Source organism: Rattus rattus, chromosome 1 (assembly GCF_011064425.1).
Source record: "Rattus rattus isolate New Zealand chromosome 1, Rrattus_CSIRO_v1, whole genome shotgun sequence".
Lineage (NCBI taxonomy): Eukaryota > Metazoa > Chordata > Mammalia > Rodentia > Muridae > Rattus > Rattus rattus.
This window is the reverse complement of record NC_046154.1, coordinates 254,325,049-254,344,912: the sequence shown is the minus strand read 5'-3', so window position 1 is coordinate 254,344,912 and position 19,864 is coordinate 254,325,049. Positions and strand designations below refer to the sequence as shown.

The window sequence follows — 19,864 nt, the reverse complement described above, 5'->3', positions numbered from 1 at the left end:
GGAGATGCAGGTTCCCACAGGGGCCAGAAGAGGGTGTGCTAGGTCTGGAGCTGGAGGAAGAGGCAATCATTAGCTGATTTATGTGGGTCCACAAATCAAACCCCAGTCCTCTGAAAGAGAAGTCGCTCGAGCTCCCCTGTTGTAGTACGTGGTAGTCCCTGCCAGCCCCTCCCTGAATAAGGCCTTCCCAGCTTCCGCTCCTGGTGCCCTGGACCTGCCAGCAGCCTGCCCACTTGGCATCTGTGACTGGTTCCTTTTCAACAAGTTGTTGAGCACAGGTTTCCCAAGGCCTGAGTGTGGCCGTCTGGCAGATCAGTGTCCGGCTCTGGGACTCTGAGCACATCCTTGAGCCTCTTCTGACATTTGAGTGACAGGATTTACTGGAGCAGTCCACAGATCTGCCTAACGGATTTGTGGGTAAGGTCAGTGTCATTGTTTGTTGATGGTTTGAGTTGCCTGGGTGCCCTAGAAGGCACTGTCAGGTGCCCTTATGGTCCTGGGGATGGAGCCCCTGATCTTGCCTGTGCTCAGCAAGTGCTTAGCCTCCAGTCTCAGCACTCAAGTCCCACAGCCATCTGTATTTAAGAGGAAGGACAGTGCTTTCCTCTGTGACTGACATGGCTGCGACATGTCTAGGACTAAAGTCACAGGCCCCTGCTGGTCAGTTCCTGCTTCATCTCCCAATGTGTACATAGTTAGGCATTGCAGGATGCAAAAGGGAGGCAGGGAGTTCCAGTGCCAGTGGGTGTGCCTACTCTGTGCTGTGAGCCTGCCCCCACCTTCACTGGAGGCTGGCAAGGTGTGCTCACACCCCCTCCCCCGCCCCAGGAAGGGGTGACCACACACTGCGGTCAGAGGGCACAGGCTCTGGTGTGCCTGGCGCCTTCTGCTTGCCATCAGCCTCTGGTCTGGCCACTGGCGGAGGGTGTCGTACAAGGCAGACCTTCCCTTCAGGAGCAAGGCCCTAGGACTAGGTCTCCATGGTTCCTGGGAAATGGGGAAAGAAGGAAACTCAGGGGTTTAAGGAGTTGAGCAGCATAGGGTGATGACTGTTTGATCCATCTAGGGCAGGGGTTCCTCAAGCTGTGGCGACCCCAACTATAACATTATTCTTGTTGCTATTTCATAACTGTAATTTGCTGTTATAAATCATAATGTCAGTATCCATGTTTTCCAGTGGTCTTAGGAGACCCTTGGGAAAGGGTTATTCGACCCCCAAAAGGGTTGTGACCCACATTAAGAACCACTGATCTAGACAGGTGAGGGGCTGGGGAGGAAGTCCCGTGTTTGTTGACCTGCTCTGTGCTAGACACTGGCTATTCCAGCTGGGAGCCGTTCATCTTCCTGTAGCGAAAGGAGCCTGTGGCTTAGGGGCTTAGCCACCTGTCCTCTGAAGAGGAAACCCAGAGGACAGAAACGAGCAGTTTTTGTTTTTTTTTTTTTTTTTTTCTTCTTCTTCTTTCTGGTTCGGAAAACGATTTCACATTTCATTTATCACACAGAAATACCATTTTAAATAAAAAGCAGAAGCAATCAAACGGGAATCAATCTGGCACCCTCTCAGGGCCTTCCTGCCCGCAGCTAAGATGCGCCTGCTGGCCCTTTAAGTCGGCTTCTCCTTGGGATTGCCGCAGCCTGAGGGGGAGGGCTAGGGATGTCTGCCGGTGAAGATTTCCCCAGCAAAGCCTTTCTCCTTGCAGCTAGCCAGCCAGCCAGTGACGTCTTCACAGCTCCTAGATTTTCCTTTTCCCCAGGAGCTGCTGATTCATCTACTGGCTGAAGTCAGCTGGCTCTCAGGCTGCCGCTGGGTGGAGTCCTACTCTGGGGAGGCATCCCCAGGCTCTGTGATGCCCGTGGGTGGGGGCGGGAGGCACCAAGGGAGAAGGGACAGCGCATCCCATCCTTGTCAGATCTCTGACCAGAAATGCAGGTGGGGAGGACCAGGTTTGGCCAAGGTCAGAGCCAGGGCCAACGGGGCCCCTTCTCACTCCTCCGGCCCCCTCCTGTAGGTTGCTTCAAGGATGACCGCATCGTCTTCTGGACATGGATGTTTTCGACCTACTTCATGGAGAAACTGGCCCCCAGGCAGGACGACATGCTGTTCTACGTGCGCAGGAAGCGAGCCTACACAGGCAGTGAGAGCACTGCGGACGGGAGGAAGGTGGGTAATCCCTCACCGCCCCACAATCCCATACCACACCTGTGCCCTGAACCTCCAGCAGGCCCCCTTCCCCACTGCAGCACTCCGGCTGCAGGGGAACCGTTAATGAGCAGCCAGCACAGTTGTTTGCTTTTGCTATGACCCCAAAAGGCAGTGACTTTGGCTTTGGGAGGCCAGCGTCTCAGAGCGAGTGAGTGAATGGGGGCTCAGGGCTGTGAGTCCCGAGTCCAGGGCATTCTCTGGAGTGGGCAGGGCCGTGACTGGATGGTGGTCCTGGTGCTGGGGTTGCCTTTCTCTGGTTCTTACGGTAAACTAGGGAATCGCTCAGGGCTTGGCCTCCTGAACTGCAGCATCTGGGCAGCTAGACAGATGGAGGAACCGGATGAGGCGAAGCGAGTCACCCAGGTGCCTCATGGGGTGGTGTGGCGCTCTCGAGACAGATTCTCGCATGTGCTCTTCTCTTCACGGGATTTAGTGGTTTATAGAATGTTTCAGTAGCCCACGTGTTAAACATGTTTGTCTTCAAGGACAAAGAGTGGTCAGCCGTGAGACCTGAATAGGACTTAGTCTGTCTGTTTCCCAGCACCCCGAGAGCCCTGAGACTAGGTATGGCTCACACACGTGAGTCCTGGGAGCCCTTTCCTGCCGTACAGCGCGCATCGACAGAAAGCATTTGTTACGAGTGGACACACCTGGGTGCTTGCTGCAAAGGAAGCCTTTGGTGCTTTCCTTCCCAGGCTGGCGTGGGAGGGGCCAGCAGGAGCTCATGGACCACTGGCCAGAGAGAACCTGGAGAAGTGGGTGATGCTTTGGACTGTACGTGGGCCCGAGTGACAGGTGCGAGAGCGGGAGATGCTCTGTGGAGGGGCTATAGCTGAGACCTGATTGGTGGGTTCATCTGCAGCTCTTGCTAGTGGCACCAATGAGAGGCGGGAATCTTCTCAAGAGGGAGGCTACCCCTGGGCTCCTCAGTCCTGCCCCCTACACCCTTCCTGTGTGATATGCAGTTCGAGTCCAGCTCTCCTGGTCAATAGTACAGCTGTGGCCCAGACCCACACATCTCTGGGACTTGCAACAGATGGTCTGTAAGGGCTAAGCCCCCTGTCAGATGCATAGAGGCTGGGATGTTTGGGGTTGATGTGACCACATGTGCTGTCGGCAGGAAGAGACAGGTGCTCGGAGCCTCTGTGCTCTGGTGAAGTAGCCCCAGTACATCCTGGGTGTGGGCACCACATTCATCCGATGTTTACCTCCGGGAAAGGCCCCTGGAGCAGCAGGACTGTGGACATCACCTCTGGCTCCAGAGGCTCCATCGTGTCAATCTCGGGACAGGCACATGTGAGGCACTGTTGTTAGGGTGGATCCCGTGTGGCAGATCTGGGAGAGATCAGGGTGTGGGGGACAGGCCTGTGTGTGCTGTGTGGCCGGCTGGAGAGGAAAGTGAGCTGCATAGATGACAGCATTTGGGCAGAAGAGAAGTGCAGCAGGGGCGCTGCTTGGGAAATGCAGCCCTGGGCCTGAGATGGGGAGTACAGCAGGAGACCCTGGGACTGTGTTGCGGCTCTCGTGAACACTTAGTAGGTGTTGAGGTCAGTGGAGCCTGAACCTAACAGGGGCACCAAGTAGCAACCACATGGAAATGGCTCTTTCCCCAGCACTGACACAGAAATGACCCAGGCTGGCCACTGTCTTTGGGAAGCCCTCACTGCGCAAACAGCTAGCATCCTATAATGGGGACCACAACAGAGGTGACATCTGTATACAGGGTTGTAGGAAAACTGCTCTAGGGACACACCCTGGAGCTGGTCTAGGACTTGCATGGTCAGGGAGGGGAGCCTGGCTCATTTGACCCAGGATGTGCTATAACTTGAGTGGGTGACAGTTTGTGACATTGTGCCAGCCGAGCACTGTGACCTCGGAGTGATATGTGCAGGGAGAAGTCACCAAGTGTCAATGGAGTCAGACCAAGAATAACCAGTCTTTCTGCTTAGATGGCTTTGCACAGGTGTTGGGAAGTGGGGACCCATCCTCTCCCTACCCCACACACATCCTATTTGTGCTTGGCTGGCCTCCTGCACTTCTGAGTGGATTCCGGGGGGACTGGATGCTATCTGGTACAGGACTTGGCGGGCCAGGCCTAGGATCAGGCAAGGCTCAAGTCCACCCATGCTGGACGTATTTTCCAGCCTAGCAGTGTATAGTGGGGCTTGCATGGGGCAGAATGGAGGTACAGCCAAGAACCCCAACCCACCAAGAATCACAAGGGCTGCGGAGATGTGGACTCATATCTGCACAGTAGGAGTGTTCTGCAGCACCGACCACCTCCTACCCTTTCTCATCCTGCTTGTACTGTTGTCATGGCAACCGACTAGGCTCCTTGCCTAGCAGAGGAGGGTGGGTGGGCATGGAGTGCGGAGTTCCCACTCCCTGCTCCAGGATCACCTTGGGGATCCAGACCTGGTTTCACCAGTGTGCCCCGGATTCTCTGCACCATCTCCTTATGCCACCAGGGAGGACAAAACACTCCCTGTTGTCAGCAGCCCATTTTGTCTTTGGCAGTGTGGACACTGGCATCTGTGTGTGTCTCCGTCTGTGCCGGTGGCCTCCTATTGATACCCTCAGTCGTCCTAGGGCTCAGACCGCACTAAACCCACTTGGGAAACGGAGCTCAGGAGCTGAGGGTCCTTCTGTCCCACACCGTTCAGTCTCCTTGGTAGCTTTCTTCTGTGTCTGAGTCAGGGTCTCACTACATAGCCCTGGCTGTCCTGGAACTCCAGATAGACCAGGCTGGTCTCAAACTCAGAGATTGCCTGCCTCTGCCTCCTGAGTGCTGGGATTAAAGGTGTGCACCACATTCAGCTGGTGGCTTTTCTGATTGTGATACACATGCAAAAGTGTCCAGGATGGTGGCCTTTTGTCTGTTTGAATATGGGGTCACCAGCTTTCAGACCCAGAGGCCCAGCCTGACCAATGTGCTCAAGGGGCCTTGGTCTGCGGCAGGCAGCTCTCTCCCTCCCTGGCCTCAGCTGGACTTCTGCCACTCAGGTGGGTCATCCCTGTCTGCACTAACGGGCAGAGCTGCAGTGATCTCCTGACTGCTTCTCAGTCATCTGGGGCCGTGGCTGTTGACATAGGTGGCTGTGATCTGCCAGTCTGGTTGCTGTGTGCTGTTTCTGAGTGGTCACGCCACCCACCTGCACTCCCGTGTGTGGGCGTCTGAGCAGCTCCCTGTGCATTTTGGGGATACGCTGACCTACCCACCAAGGAGTGCAGTTGTGCCCTAGGCATTCCCCACCCTGCATTGAGCCAGGCACAGATGAGCCCTGCCTGTGTGGGTTCTCCTGCAGGAGGGTAAACAAAATGAGTGTGAAGCACTGAGCAGCCAATCAGAGGAGTGGCGTTCCACCCAGGCAGGCAGCGTGGTGGCTCCCACCTGAGTTTGGGTGATTCCCACAGAAACACAGGCAGCGGAGGGTAGGAGTCCCACCCCTGTGGTATATCCCATCCATCGCACAGGGGCACCTCTGTGTGGAGCCCAGTTCTACCTCAGGTGCACACACACTAACAGGTCTGTGTCCCTGCAGGTGGCTTCAGAGCTACCCAGCAGGAGGTGGCAGTTCTCTCCTGGAGCTGAACCTGCAGGATTCCTCCTGGGTCCAGTTAGGACCCTGGGCTCAGGACCCCTACAGGACAGACTGCTTCTGAGTTCTTTTTTTTTTTTTTTTAAGATTTATTCATTTATTTCATGTATATGAGTACACTGTAGCTGTCTTCAGACACACCAGAAGAAGGCATTGGATCCCATTACAGATGGTTGTGAGCCACCATGTGGTTGCTGGGATTTGAACTCAGGACCTCTGGAAGAGCAGTCAGTGCTCTTAACCTCTGAGCCATCTCTCCAGCCCCTGCTTCTGAGTTCTTAATGCCTGTCCTGCCTAGAGTAGGGGTCGATGGGGCTCTGGTCTCTCTTTGATGAGTGTGTGGTGTGAGGTTTGTAACATGTTTGACCCTCATCAGTTACAGAGGGATTAATGGTGCCTTCTTTGCAGATAAAAGGTGAATAATTTGTAAAACACGTAGACTAGCCTCTGCTGCCACTGTGAGCCCAACAGATGTTACTGTCATCGGGAACTTGGGAAAATGCTTTTTCCATTGTACAGATTAGACAATGAGGGTTCCAAGGGAAAGAGATGGTACCAGGGATGGGGGTGGGGTCTTTGTGGGTCACCATCAGCCTGGTGCAGTGGCCCCCGGCCCCGAGAGTCTCACCTGTGTCCTGTGCCACAGGCCGAGGCTGAGCCTGAGGTGGAGGTCGAAGTGTACCGGAGAGACTCTAAGAAGCTTCCAGGCCTGGGAGATCCTGACATCGACTGGGAGGAGAGTGTCTGCCTGAACCTCATCCTGCAGAAGGTATGGGGCGGGTGATGAGGGTTGCTCATGGGCCGGAGATGGCAGTCCCTCTGCCCACCACCACGCATTTTTCTTCCAGCTGGACTACATGGTGACCTGTGCTGTGTGCACGCGTGCTGATGGGGGTGACATTCACATCCATAGGAAGAAATCGCAGGTGAGCCCCTGCCTCCCGCCAGTGGTCCTCCCGCTAGTGGTCTTCCCGTCAGCAGTCTCTCCAGTCAGCAGTCCTCCCGTCAGCAGTCCTCCCACCAGCGGCCCAGACCCTCCAGCTACCTGCTCCTGGGACATTTTACTTTCCCACCCAAGTGAGGGTGATTCTAAGGGTTTCAGTCCTGGGCTTGCACCCAGCTCCCCTCAAGACTCCCGTAGAGCACATCCCTGTCTTTGGACTGAGCACCAAGGGCCCCTGGCCTGTGTCTGTGGTAGCTCTGGGCCTCCATCCAGGCCATCTTCTCAGCCTTCCGTCTGCTTTCTTTCAGCAAGTGTTCGCCTCCCCCAGCAAACACCCCATGGACAGCAAAGGAGAAGAGTCCAAGATGAGCTACCCCAACATCTTCTTCATGATTGACAGCTTCGAAGAGGTAAGTGCTCACCCCAGGCCGCTCTCCCCTTCCACCCCTGGGGGTGCCAGGCTGAGAAGACCTTGCAGAAGACATGGGCAGCAGGAGCAGGGAAGGGTCTGAATGACAGCCAGTGGGGCTCCCCACTTCAGTGGCTGACATAGACAAGCGTGTTCTTGCCTAGGTTTACTCATCGTACAGTGAGTGTCATGACCTCCTGACCTACTTAGGGGTCAGGGCTGATGCCCCGAGGACTGGTGAGTGGGAGTGTGCTGCCTGACCAGGAGTCATTTGCTGCTGGGAATGACTGCTTCCAGCCTGCCCAGGGTGTTAGAGAGGAGGGGCCATCAGCTTTATGGCCAAGCCTTTGTTTGTTTCAGTATTGGGAAAATGTGCTGCAGACACATTATTCACTGATGCCAGGAAGGGTCGGGGCTGGTGCTGCCCTCTTCCTGCTCTGCTTCTCAGCCAAGGCTGTGTGTGTGTGTGTGTGTGTGTGTGTGTGTGTGTGTGTGTGTGTGTGTGTGTGTGTGTGTGTGTGTGTGTGTGTGTGTGTGGTGTGTGTGTGTATGTGTGGTGTGTGTGATGTGTGTGTGTGTGTGTGTTTGTGATGTGTGAGATGTGTGTGTGATGTGTATGTGTGTGTGTGTGGGTTGTGTGTGTGTGGTGTGTGTCTGTGATGTGTGTGTGTCTGTGATGTGTGTGTGTGTCTGTGGTGTGTGTGTGTGTGTGGTGTGTGTGTGTGTGTGAGATGTGTGTGGTGTGTGTTTGTGATGTGTGTGGTGTGTGTGTGTGTGTGTATGGGGTGTTTGTGTGTGTGAGATGTGTTTGTGTGTGTGCATGTTGGGGATCCTAGTGCTTGCCCAGAGACAACTATTGTTCTTGGAAGTCCCATGAAGGTGGGCATGGTTTTCAGGGCCCCCACAGGTATGGTACCTGGAAATTCCGAGGCTCAGGAAGTGAGGTGGTCCCCCTGGGCTCACACTGCACATGTATCTTCTCTGAGTCTCTCACCTTGAAGCTCACACCTGGATGTCAGGTATGGGAACAGCACCTCAGAAAGTGGACAGGATGTTGTCACACTGCCTGTGTCCAGTTACTGCCAGGAAGGCAGTCACATTAGTTTTGGACAGTGAAGCTCTGAGCAAGGTGGGCCTGACTGGGCTGCTGAAGGAGATCCCCAAGTGTCCCATAGTCCTTGTAGCTTGAAGGACACTAGGAAGTCAGATGAGGGTCTTGCCAGTGGCTCAGTGTGGGGCAGGGCCTCTTTTCCAGCCCAGCTCCCTGCTGCTACACAGCCCTGCTCCACCATGAGGCTGTTCCTACCTGTGCCAAAGATTGAAGGAGGGGTGGTGGACAGTGGATGGCTGTGGGCTGGTGGCCTGACCTGTCCTCAGTGTCCTCTCTGTACACGGCCCCCTTTCTCTTTGTCCTTTCTCTTGCCTCCTTTCTCCTCCCCAATCTCTTTTTCTTCCCCAGCTCCCTGTCTCAAGACATTTTAACCCCATGTACCTCAAAATCTCCATCCTTCTGCCTCGGCCCCTCTAGTACCAGGATTACAGGTTGCCCCCCACTCTGTGATTAGCACCCTCCCCTCAGCCAGGTCGGGGTGTGGTGTGGGTGTTGGCACTGACGTTTGATGATATCGCTGTCTCTTCGTCCCCGCCCTCAGGTGTTCAGTGACATGACAGTGGGAGAAGGAGAGATGGTCTGCGTTGAGCTGGTGGCCAGCGACAAAACCAACATGTTCCAGGGTGTCATCTTTCAGGGTTCCATCCGCTATGAGGCGCTCAAGAAGGTGTACGACAACCGCGTGAGTGCAGGGCCACCTAGGGGTGTGTGCCCTCCCCCAGGCCTACATTGATGAGACCGCCCCACATCAGGGCACCTGCTGCTCCTGCAGCCACTCTTGGGGGCACAGTCTCCCTTGCATTCTCTCTTTCATCCCAGTCCACCCGTGTCCGTCTGAGGTGCAGGTGGGGACACCTCCTTCCTCTTGTGTCCTTGTGAGTGCCAGCCAGTGGCACATTGGCTCTCTTTTACCACCAGCCCCTTGCTATCTGTGGCCTAGTACTGGACACACTCCCACAACTAACCTTGGATTAGCCAGCTGCAGAAGGAGCCTTGATACACTGGCCACTCTCCTACAGCGGGTGCTGTCAGGCCAGAGGTGGAGGAGCAGCCTGTTGTTAAGGCCCTGGCCTGTAGTTTGGGTGTTCAGGGCAGCGAGACAGCCTTGGCCCTGGACTGCATGCCTACTGGACTGCTTGTTGGGCTCACGGGGTTCCCTGTGGCTTAGACGCCTCAAGATGGCCTTAGAGATGGTAATACTTAGAGAACCTGTGAAGTCCGTCCCACGGCTCTGACTGAGGCCATGTCCTACCTGCCCAGGTGAGTGTGGCTGCTCGCATGGCCCAGAAGATGTCATTTGGCTTCTACAAGTACAACAACATGGAGTTTGTGCGCATGAAGGGGCCTCAGGGCAAGGGCCACGCAGAGATGGCAGTCAGCCGAGTGTCCACTGGTGACACATCCCCCTATGGGACTGAAGATTCAAGCCCAGCTTCGCCCATGCATGAGCGGGTAAGGGCTGCACAGCCGGGGGAGGGGCCTCCTGTTTCTTGGGTTCACTTCCGGTGGCACCTTCACCCCACAGACCCCAGGTGAGGGAGATCTCACTGGCTGACCTCCACTGCTGATGTGGGGGCTGAGGCTTAGAAAAGGGGTGCCTTGATGGAGGTCATCCAGCAGGTTCATACCCAACCATGGCTGATCCCTGAGCTGCTGTCTGAGGCTGTCTTAGGCTTCTGAGCAGAAGTTGACTAGGATCTGGGCCTGGCGACTGCCTGCTTGGACCTGCTCTGCAGCTGTGGTCACATAAGCTGTTCTGCAGTGAGCCAGATAGGGATGAGGGAGAGCTGACCCCCATGTCGTCACACAAGGTCAGCAGCAAGCATGTGACTCGTTTGGGGCCTCCTTATTTGTTTAGGGTTTTCCGTCTGTTGGCAGCATCCCAAGGGCAGGTGGACGGATTCGGCCCCTGCTGCAGCTCTGAGGGCTCAGCAGAGGACCAAGCTTTGCTTTCTCTGAGCTCTCTCACTGCCTACTGGGGAGCTGAGGTCAGTGGCCATGTAGGAGACCCCAGACTCAAGCGTGAGACGGGCTCTGCCCATGGAGTCAGTGTTCAAATGCCACCCAGAGTGGCCTGTGAATCAGCCCTTGTCCCAGAGACTGGGCAGCCGCATTCTGGGCCCTGCTGCTCAGGTGTCCACCTCGGATGAGTCTCTTTCTCTCTAAGCTTCTGTTTCTCATTGAGAAGTGAAGTATGAACCTGCTTCCTGTGGTGTGGGGGCTCTAGGCACACCGCTCACAACTTAAGGCCTCGCATGGGGCGTGGCCCTGTGAGGCATCCCAAGTGGCAGCCACAGTGGTCCCTTCTGCACCTGATGAGAATTGACTCAAAGTGGGATGGCGCCTGACTGGCTGTTGCTTGTGTTAGCTCCTGAGCTTCTCCTTCTCTTTCTTGTGGAATCATTTACAGTTAGTGTGTTTTATGAGCCAAGCAAAGCCAAGAAATACTGGGGTTCTGTAAAGTGTTCAAATGCCACTTCAGGAAGGGGCCTTCTTGCTTTTAGAATGGTGGTAACGTGGATTCTGAGCTCCCAAGTGACAGCCAGATTATGCCCCATTTTGTGTGGCACTGGGACGCTGGAGTGTGTGCAGATAAGGCCCAGGGTGGCACTACTGGGTACTGTCTGCTGAGTGCCCACAGTTGAGCCCCTAGACTCACCCACACCTTGATTTTTCTCATCTGCCAAGTGAGAATGACTGAGAGGGAGGTTGTGGAACCCTGGAGCCATGAGGTCTCACAGGACCCGAGCCCACACAGCCCATGTCCGCACTGTGGCTTGTCTTGTCCTCAGGGGTCACCGTAACCAGTGTACAAGAAATGCAGACTGTGTGTATTGTGGTTTCTGGTATTTGTTTTTTATCTTTTGAAAACGTCCCTGGCTTGAGGGAGGACCTTCTGGAGCCCAGCAGCCGCCGGGACTTTGGTGGATGTCGGAGCTATGACGGGAAGGCCGATGGGGCCCTGAAGTCTCGGTCCCAGCTCATCTTGCTGCTCCGATTCTTGTTTGCGTGGGGAGGAGGGAGGGGATGGGCCAAGTTCCCTATGCCTGGAACGCCCTTCCCCCCCTTCTTCACCTGGCGAACTCCTACTCGTCCTTCAAGACCCAGCTCAAGCAGCAACCTCCTCCAGGAAGCCTACTCTGATTTCATGGGCTGTCTGTCCCTTCTTCCATTGTGCTTCCGTGTCCTGTGCTTCCCTTTCTCTGTCTCAGCGACCAGCATGCGTTCTGTGGTTGTCACTTGAGTCTGTCACCCCCAGCAGACTGTGAGCTCCTTGAGGGCAAGGGACCTATGTCTTATGCCTGTCTGTGCCCAGTTCACCCTCAAGTGAGTGTGGAGACTTGGTGGCTGGGACTGAATGTGCTTGGAAGGGAGGAGAGAGACGGGCAGAGAGCTGCTTAGCCTGGGCACTTGTGGAAGGGGCTGGGCACAAGAGGGAAGGGCCCAGGGTGACCTGGGGTAGTCCCGGTGGCTTTACGCAGGTCAAGGCCTCCGTTAGTGTGCCCTCTCTGCTCAGATGTCACATGGGCATCAGGAGCTGCTGCACTAGGGCATGGCTGGTACAGCATGCCCAGGCTTAGACCACACCAGCAGCCTGTCACTGGCACTTAAACGCCCCTCTTCTGTGCCGAGATGTGGAAGAGGGGCCCTCTGTCAGGTTTGTTGGCAGCCTGCTCCCACCTTAGGCAGGACTGGTTGCTGGGCGTGTGGCCAGCCTCTAGCACCCAGCATCCCCTCAGCCAGGCCAGCTGACCCTCAGGCAGGGTCAGCGACTATAACCAGCCCTGCTTGGGCTGGCTTTGTAGGCGGGATCCAAGCGGCACTGGGGCCTCATGGCAGTGTTCCTGCTGCTTTTGTGACTTGGGCTCCTTGTCCCCAGGTGACCTCCTTTAGCACCCCGCCCACCCCAGAGCGAAACAACCGGCCTGCCTTCTTCTCCCCATCCCTCAAGAGGAAGGTGCCACGGAACCGCATCGCAGAGATGAAGAAATCACACTCAGCCAACGACAGCGAGGAGTTCTTCCGAGAGGATGACGGAGGAGGTGACCAGCCTTCCCCGTTGTGCTCCTGCAGAGGAATGGCCCCTGTTCTGGCTTGCATTCACTCGTCTGTCTGTGTGGCCACTGGTCCTGGCAGTCACTCACTAGCACTTAGAAAGCCATACACACTGGGGGAAGAGTGCCGGCACCAGGACTCGGGGGTGGAGCTGTGTGTAGATGAGGCAGGAGCCTGCCTCCAGGATCCCTGTTCTCAGGCTGTCCACCCACCTCACATTCAGAGGCCCTGTTCTTCTTCTTCTGCTTCCTGGGCCAGCTTTGCCCCTTCTAGAACCTTCTGTCCTGGGTAAACCTCAAAGCTTCTCTATTGCCTCTGTGTCCTGGTCTCCCATGAGTCACTGGGCTCACAGATCCTTCCCTGTGCCCCCTCGCTTCCACCTTTCACCTTCCTTCCCAGTGGCTGGCATCATTGCCAGTGGTTGTTCAGCCGTGGGCAGGACGCCTCAGTCTTGGACCAGGGAAACTGGGGTTGGTGGGCAAAGTGGCCACTCTCTCGGTCCTGTGGAAAGTGGGGTTGGGGGGTCAGGATGGCCCTCAGGCCTGAGTTGGGAGTTTCTTGGAGGAAAGTCCGGCATCTCTCACCATTCCCAGCACAGACTTGGACCATGATGGTTCCATGTGCATGTGAAGTGGATGGGAGAGGGACGGTTTCCCTGGGGTGAACCCTGAGTGCTTTCTGGCCAGGCCCATTTAGGGGTGGGCCCTGGCAGACAGGAGGCTCTGAGGGCCTGCAAGCAGGGCTCTGGGGGGTGTGGGCATTGGTGAGGAACATCTGTGAGTGTGGCATCGTCTAGAGGAGTCATGGTGTCTGGGTGCCACCTCCCCCATGCTCCCTGGCACACACTGGGATACTGACCCTCTCCTCTCTTCTCCAGCCGACCTGCACAACGCCACCAACCTGCGGTCTCGGTCCCTGTCCGGCACAGGACGGTCCTTGGTCGGGTCCTGGCTGAAGCTAAGCAGAGCTGATGGAAATTTCCTTCTCTATGCACACTTGACCTACGTCACTTTGCCGCTGCATCGGATCTTAACAGGTACACAGGGCAGAGCCCTCTGCAGAGCCCCCCTGCTCAGGCTCAGCAGGATGGGGTTTCCCCAGCCGCTGCCTCCCTCCACATGGATCCCCGTGGTCCTCACTGGCCCTGAGTGGTCACAGTCGGGTGTTGTCTCTGGAGTCCCTATGGGGTCTTGTTTCTCTTGGCCTCTGCATCTGTGCGTCTCCTTTGCTGGCACGGGAGGGTAGGGTGGTGATGCTGTCTGCAGCCTGGAGGTCCTGTCAGAAACGGTGGGTGTGTGTGGTGACTGTGGCTCCCTCCCAAGAGTGTCCTCACCCCACCTGCCTCCCTCCTGTCACCCTAGACATCCTGGAAGTACGGCAGAAACCCATCTTGATGACCTAGTGTGTGTGGAGCCTGCACGGAGCCCCGGCCCTGCCTGGCCCTGGGAATGCTGCCAAGTGCCTACCTGTCACCGCCAACCGGGGTCTTCTGTGACAAGCCAGCACCGGAGCTACAGCCAGGCAGGGCCACTCGACTCCCGGGGCCAGGGCCGACTCCATGAACACCAGCCCAAACTGAAGTGCCTCGTCCGTCCTCCTCCCTCGCTGGCTCTGCCCCCACCCTGTGCCCGCGCTCAGCCTCCTCTCCTATCTCTGAGGGCCTTCTGCTCCCAAAGAGGGCCAGAAACACCAAGAGATCATAGAGTGTGGGGGCTGCCAGCTTCCAGAATGTTCTTAGACCTCCCGACCTCGACCCCCATCCCCCTGCTGGGGCTCTGTGCCAGGCCACTGTCCACGCATCCTACACAAAGCCAGTTGAAGATTTTGTAATGCAGTACTGACGAACTTCAGCTCCAGAGTCGGTCCCAGCCTCGTTCTCCCACAGTTCTTGTCACAGCGGGTCCCAGCTGGGGGTCAGGGGACATGAGCTGTTTGTCTGCTGGGAATACCTCACCCTATGCCCAGCTCCAGATTGGGTCTCAACCTCCAGCTGGGCAGACAGGTCCCGATCCCCCAGAATGGCCTTTGCTTCCATCCAAAGAACACCGCCAACACACACACCTCCGGCCCCGAGACGTCCTGCAGCGATCTCGGCTCTCCGGAGGGACGCAGATTCAGTTCTGAAGGAAAGTGGGAGGGTACTTCTGCTGAGGGATGTCTGATGGGGACCGGGGTGGAATCCTTCTGGGAAGGTTGTAGGCAGAACCACCCTGAGCCAGAGCTTAGAGCGAGGCTGGTGCTGTCCCCTTTGCCCCGTGCTTTGATCAGCATGCTGGGCTTGTCTTCAGCCTGGCGTCCTAGGCAGAGAGGAGACCAGGCTGCTCATGAGTCTGCATTGTCCTCGGTAGGTGCAAGTGGCCATGTGGGTCATCAGCCCAAGCCTCACCCTGGCAGTGTGCTCTAGCTGAGGCCTCCTCTACCCAACTGGAATAAACTGGAAGCTGGGCCTCCTGTTGCTGCTGGGGTTAGTGCCCCAGATCCAGAGAACTCAGCTGTGGATGTAGAGTTCAGCCCCTCGGGGCTGGAGAGCAGGCACGGGAGCAGGGCTCCCATCTGGTTCCATTCCTTGGTCTCTGGGAGTGGGCACTACTTGGGGCTTTCCCTAGATTTTGTATGTTGTTATTAAAAGCGAGCTATTGCATTTCATTCTGCCTCAGTTTGCCCACCTGTAAAACGGGGCTGATACCACCTACCTCACTGAAGTCTCCAGGGTTCAAGTGCATGGCTGGGTCAGTGTTTGCTCACCTGTCATTCCGCATAGCTCAGTTGGGTCTTAGCAGTGGCTATTAGGTGTCGAGGAAGCTTGCCTCTCCTGCCTGCTCTGAAATAACTCCTTCCAAAGGGACAGATGATTAGTACGTAAGCTTAGACACGGATATTGTGCTGGAACCTGGGTCCCGATTCTGACCGTCAAAGCAAATTCACATCCTGTCTCAGAATGCCAGAGTACCTCAGGCTTATGGGTGTGGTCCTTCAGTCTAGGATAGCCATTTCTCCTGTAGAATGCTGTCCCCATAGTTGTTTCTAGAGAGGTAACAGACCTGCCACTTTGAGGAACCTGGCCATTCTGTGGTCTGAGCACTCTGGATTTCTAGCTTAAGGGAAATACAGCCAACTATGTCTTCTGTGGAAGACTGAGGCTGTCCTAGACTCACTGCAATTCCATGGCTTCTCTTCTGGGGAATCCCTCTACCAGAGCTCAGCCATACCCTTGGCTGGACTGAGTACAAGCTCTTCCCAGGCTGTAGACAGTAGAGTGTGCCATGCAGCTTGTCTCTGCGTGGCACGTGGGGCACACTGACTGCTTAGGTACCGTAACTCCCTTTGTAGAGGGGGAAAGCACCCCAGAGACTGGACAGCGGCAGGTGGCAAACTTGGTCCAAGCCCAGGTCTATGGCTTGAACCATTCGGTCCCCACGTACCCAGCCAAACATTTATTTGGTCACAATTCCCCTTTCTCCAGAGGGCACTTTTGAGTTCCAAACATGTTCAGAGGTCCTGAGAACTGGTTAGAATTCTGACACCAGAAGGCCAGACCTGGTGGTGGCACAGGCATGCAATCCTAGCACTGGAGCTGAGGCAGGAGGATGGAGTTCCTGGACAGCCTAGGCTACCTAGCAAAACCCTGTCTCAGAGTGACAAAGGACAGCAGAAGTACCCAGAATCCTCCTGGGGTTGACAGTTTGGCTTCTGGGGCCTTCTTTAATTTTCTTGGGAACATGTCTATCCTCACGCAACACAGAGTGACAAGGAGCTACTGGAATTCCAATGCAGCTGTGTTCTGAGGAAACCTAGGTGTCAATCTTCAGGACACTGAGAACAGAGTGCTGCTTGCTTTGTGTCCCTGGGAGGAGGCCTTCCAGTTTCTTCAGTGTCTGTCCTGCCTCCTGGGGTCTTGCCAGCACCCTGCCTGCATACAGGGGGCAGCCCAGGCTCCCCCCGCCAAAGATTATTAAAACACAGGCAAAAAAATAAATAAGCTAGGCATGGTGACAGCCTGGTCTACATAGCAAAGTTTAAGACAGCCAGGGCTACATAGTGAGACCCTGTCTTAAACATTTTTTTTTTAAATTAAGACATCCCAGCCCATGTAGTTGGTCCAGTCTATTTCTACATATATCTATATATTGGCAGTGTCGTAAGTGATTTTAAATTTCTGGCCATAACTCTAGATGATTTGAGTTTTAGGTTGTTTTTCATGTTGGCTGTCCTTTCCCCCTTTAAAATCTTTGTGTCTTAACATCATACAGCTTCCCTGTTTGTTCCCTCACCTCTGTATCATTAAATAGGACTGTCCCCGGACACAGCCACCCTAAAAGATAAATAGAACACTCAAAAGGACTTGAATTCACAGGCACCGTGGGTTCACGTGCTTCACAGAAGTTGCTGACCCTGGCACGGCAGGTCCTGCCTCATGTGGCTGGGCCTGAAGAAGGGCTGGGGGCTGGAGACCACCTATAAATATCTTGAGCTTGAACAAAAGTAGCCTTTTAGGGCATCTGCATTGGCCCTTCCAGGGAGGTAGCCAGAGTGCTGCCCTGTCCCTCTTAGGTGAGAAGTGGTGTACCTAAAAGGTTTTCACTGAATAGATACTGACACAAACCCCAAACCTCTCTCTGAGCCCCTGGGACAGCCACTGGCCACTGTTCGAACACCACACAAGCTAAGTGATTTGATGACTTGTGGCTGGGGTGGAGATCTGAGCTCTGCGACAGGTAGAGCCCCACAAATGGCGGAAGCCATGGAGTTTGGACAGTTTATCTGATTCCAAGGTGATTTCAGGCCATGAGCTGTCAATAGGATTTTTTTTTTTTTTGGTCTGTTTTTGAGACAGGGTCCTCTGTAGCCCAGGCTGACTTCAAACTTACTGTACATCAGAGGGTGATCTTGAACTAATGAACCTCCTTCCACCTCCATGTGCTGGCATTAACAGGTTTCTACCACCCTGCTGGCTTTCTGCTGTGCTAGGAGTAAAACCCAGGACTTTGTGCTACTGGGCAAGCACTCTTATCGACTGGGTGCACCCTTCAGCTCTTTCTTACTTTCTTTTGACCTCAGCCCCTTCCTTTGTAGGTCAGGAAACTTAGATGCAAAATTATTGTATGAGAATTTACATAAATGTTTTGCTTTTTTGCTACTTCAAAACTTGTGATTTCTATAAAAACCATTTCAATGAAGACATGAGGTAGCACACATCGAATGTGTTAGTGTGCAAATTTTGAGTGGCTTTCCATGAACACCTGTATCCAACAGAAAGCCTCTCAAGGCAGGCTCTGTAGTGCCTGTTGACTTTATGATTTTGTTTGAGACATTGCTTCACATTTTAGAGACATTTAAAATGAGTTTTCTTTGAAGTGCCCCGATCTCTATGTTTCCTTTAATATACATGTTTCACGTTAATACAAATAGCAGACCAAGGGTATGACCTTGACTTTGATATCATTATGAAATGGTACCCACTGGGGCGGATAGAAGCCGTCTCACACACTGGTCTGTGAAGACCTTGGGAGGGGGATCGTGACCACCCTAACTACAAGTGTGGGCATTTCCAAAGCTGATCACACGATGCATTTTGGGCTCATTTCTGTGCTCCCATGAAAATACACCCTGGCAGTGTTTGGACTCTCAAAAGTTTCCTAAGAGAACCCCCTAAAACCATCACATTAGCAGGAAGATGGCCGGGGTAGATGGAAGTTGGGAACCTAAATGGGAGTTTAGAAAAGATCCCGGCAGGCATCTGACTGTCCTTGTTGCTGAGCAGCTCTGAAAGAGGGGCTGGTGAGCAGGCAGGGTGGGGGTGGGGTGGGGATGAGGATGGGGGTGGGAGCATCTGGCTAGCTCACTCTAGAGCTTGTAGCCATCACATCTTTCATGCATATGGGTTTCTAAAACATGCCAAATGACTTACGTCACAAAGAATAGGGCCTAATATACCGTATACACTGGCGTTAGACCTTCTGTGGAGACAGTCTGAGAGGACTGTCACTACCCTAGAAACACCAGACCAGGAGGGTTTTTCTGAACTGGCACCTCCAACTACAAGGAGGTGGGAGGAGGCAGTGGCTTGGCAGGTAAACCATGTCCCCTTGCTATCCACATCAACCACTGGGTAGCCCTTTCAAGTGGCCTGAAGCCTCTGTCCTGGAAGCTGGCTACAGTGCTGGCCTTCTGTTTCCCAGCTGCTGTGGGAAGGCAGTTCTGCTCTCAGGTCTTTTATCCTGATTCATTCATACCTTTCAGGAGTCGCTGTCAGCCTGGAAGACAATGTTCCCCGGAAAGGAAAACCTTCCAGAACACACGTAGAAGAGAGCAATGTAAAATAACTCCTGTAGCTCACTGTACATACCCATGTCAGCTGGAGACATCAGGCTTTGTGCTTGTTAAAGGGACAGAGGGCTGGGAAGAATGAGGAAGGAAACGCTTGCTTTGGGGATGGGCCATAAAGGAAAGGTTCCTGTTCTTAACAGTGTCACCCACTTGCCTCCTACAGCCTCATGTAAGCCAATGGGCCATCAAAACTTTTCTCCTCTATGTGGATGGCGCTTTCATTTTGGAATCTGACTTTAATAAAGCAATTAGGTTGCTCAGTTTGAAATAACCATTGTTTCTGGTGAACTTTGATTATATTTTGAATAAACAATTTTCCTCAAAAAACAAGCCAAGTTCAGAAACCAATGTAGTTGAGTGATTCAGTGGGGATGAGGGAAAGGGCCATGTGGCTCTGGTCCCCCAACAAGCCATGTCATCCCAGTTTGTCAGAGCCTGGGATCTTCAAAGGGAAGGTAAACCCACTACATCCCTTCAGGTTCGGTGACAGTGAGATTCGACAAGGTCATGTGCAGAGGTTGGCACAGTTCCTGGGAAAGTGGTCACTGCTATTTCCTCTGAGGATGCACTAAAGGGCGTGACTGTATCTGGGAGTCACAGGGAGGGAGCCTGCCAGCCATTGGGGCTGTGTGACGGGTCATCGGGTCATCTGTTCACATATGATGGCTAGTAGTGTGACTATACAAAAACCACTATATCAAATAAAGACTGGGCCTGAGGTTTTAGTTCAGGGGGCTTAGGGTGGGGGCCCCAAAAGCTGTCAGTTCTGGTTTGTACGAACCTCTGGTACTGGGAGCCCCAGGGTTACCCTGGGAGTCCACACCAGATCAGTCTGTCTCCCTAATGGCTCAGGGACAATCTTGCTCTTCAGCAAGCACCTATAACTTAAGAATCTCACAGTTCAGAACGCTGGGGACAGCCTTTTGTCTTTTTTTCCCTAACCAGGAGAACACCTTACAACTCAGATAATGAACTTCAGAATCTGAACACAACTCCAGTGTATCACTGAATGGACTAGAACTTGGTATAAAGAACTTACTTCTGCAGGAGAAGCTAACCCTCCCCAGCTGTTATCTGTCTGAGGCTGGAGGACTGACTGCCTAGAACAAAGCTCTACACCTGAGTGTAATCCAATGCAGGCAGCCATGGGCCAAGCTTCAAGCAGCTCACCCCACACCCCACAGTCGGCTGGTCAGTCCCCACTTTAGATCCATCT

The 19,864-nt window shown here is 54.3% G+C and overlaps 1 protein-coding gene across 1 annotated transcript in view; it reads left to right on the top strand.

The window, feature by feature from the left end:
* The window catches only part of Kiaa0930 (KIAA0930 ortholog), a 37,353-nt gene extending 22,386 nt beyond the window's left edge, over nucleotides 1-14,967 (top strand). Inside the window, exons 2-10 of the mRNA XM_032918966.1 lie at nucleotides 2,010-2,161; nucleotides 6,449-6,571; nucleotides 6,651-6,728; nucleotides 7,054-7,155; nucleotides 8,807-8,947; nucleotides 9,526-9,717; nucleotides 12,146-12,308; nucleotides 13,199-13,357; nucleotides 13,683-14,967. Coding sequence (XP_032774857.1) covers nucleotides 2,010-2,161; nucleotides 6,449-6,571; nucleotides 6,651-6,728; nucleotides 7,054-7,155; nucleotides 8,807-8,947; nucleotides 9,526-9,717; nucleotides 12,146-12,308; nucleotides 13,199-13,357; nucleotides 13,683-13,723 — 1,151 coding nt within the window. The 3' untranslated portion in view covers nucleotides 13,724-14,967. The remainder of the gene's footprint in view (nucleotides 1-2,009; nucleotides 2,162-6,448; nucleotides 6,572-6,650; nucleotides 6,729-7,053; nucleotides 7,156-8,806; nucleotides 8,948-9,525; nucleotides 9,718-12,145; nucleotides 12,309-13,198; nucleotides 13,358-13,682) is intronic.
* Nucleotides 14,968-19,864: the final 4,897 nt, after the last annotated feature.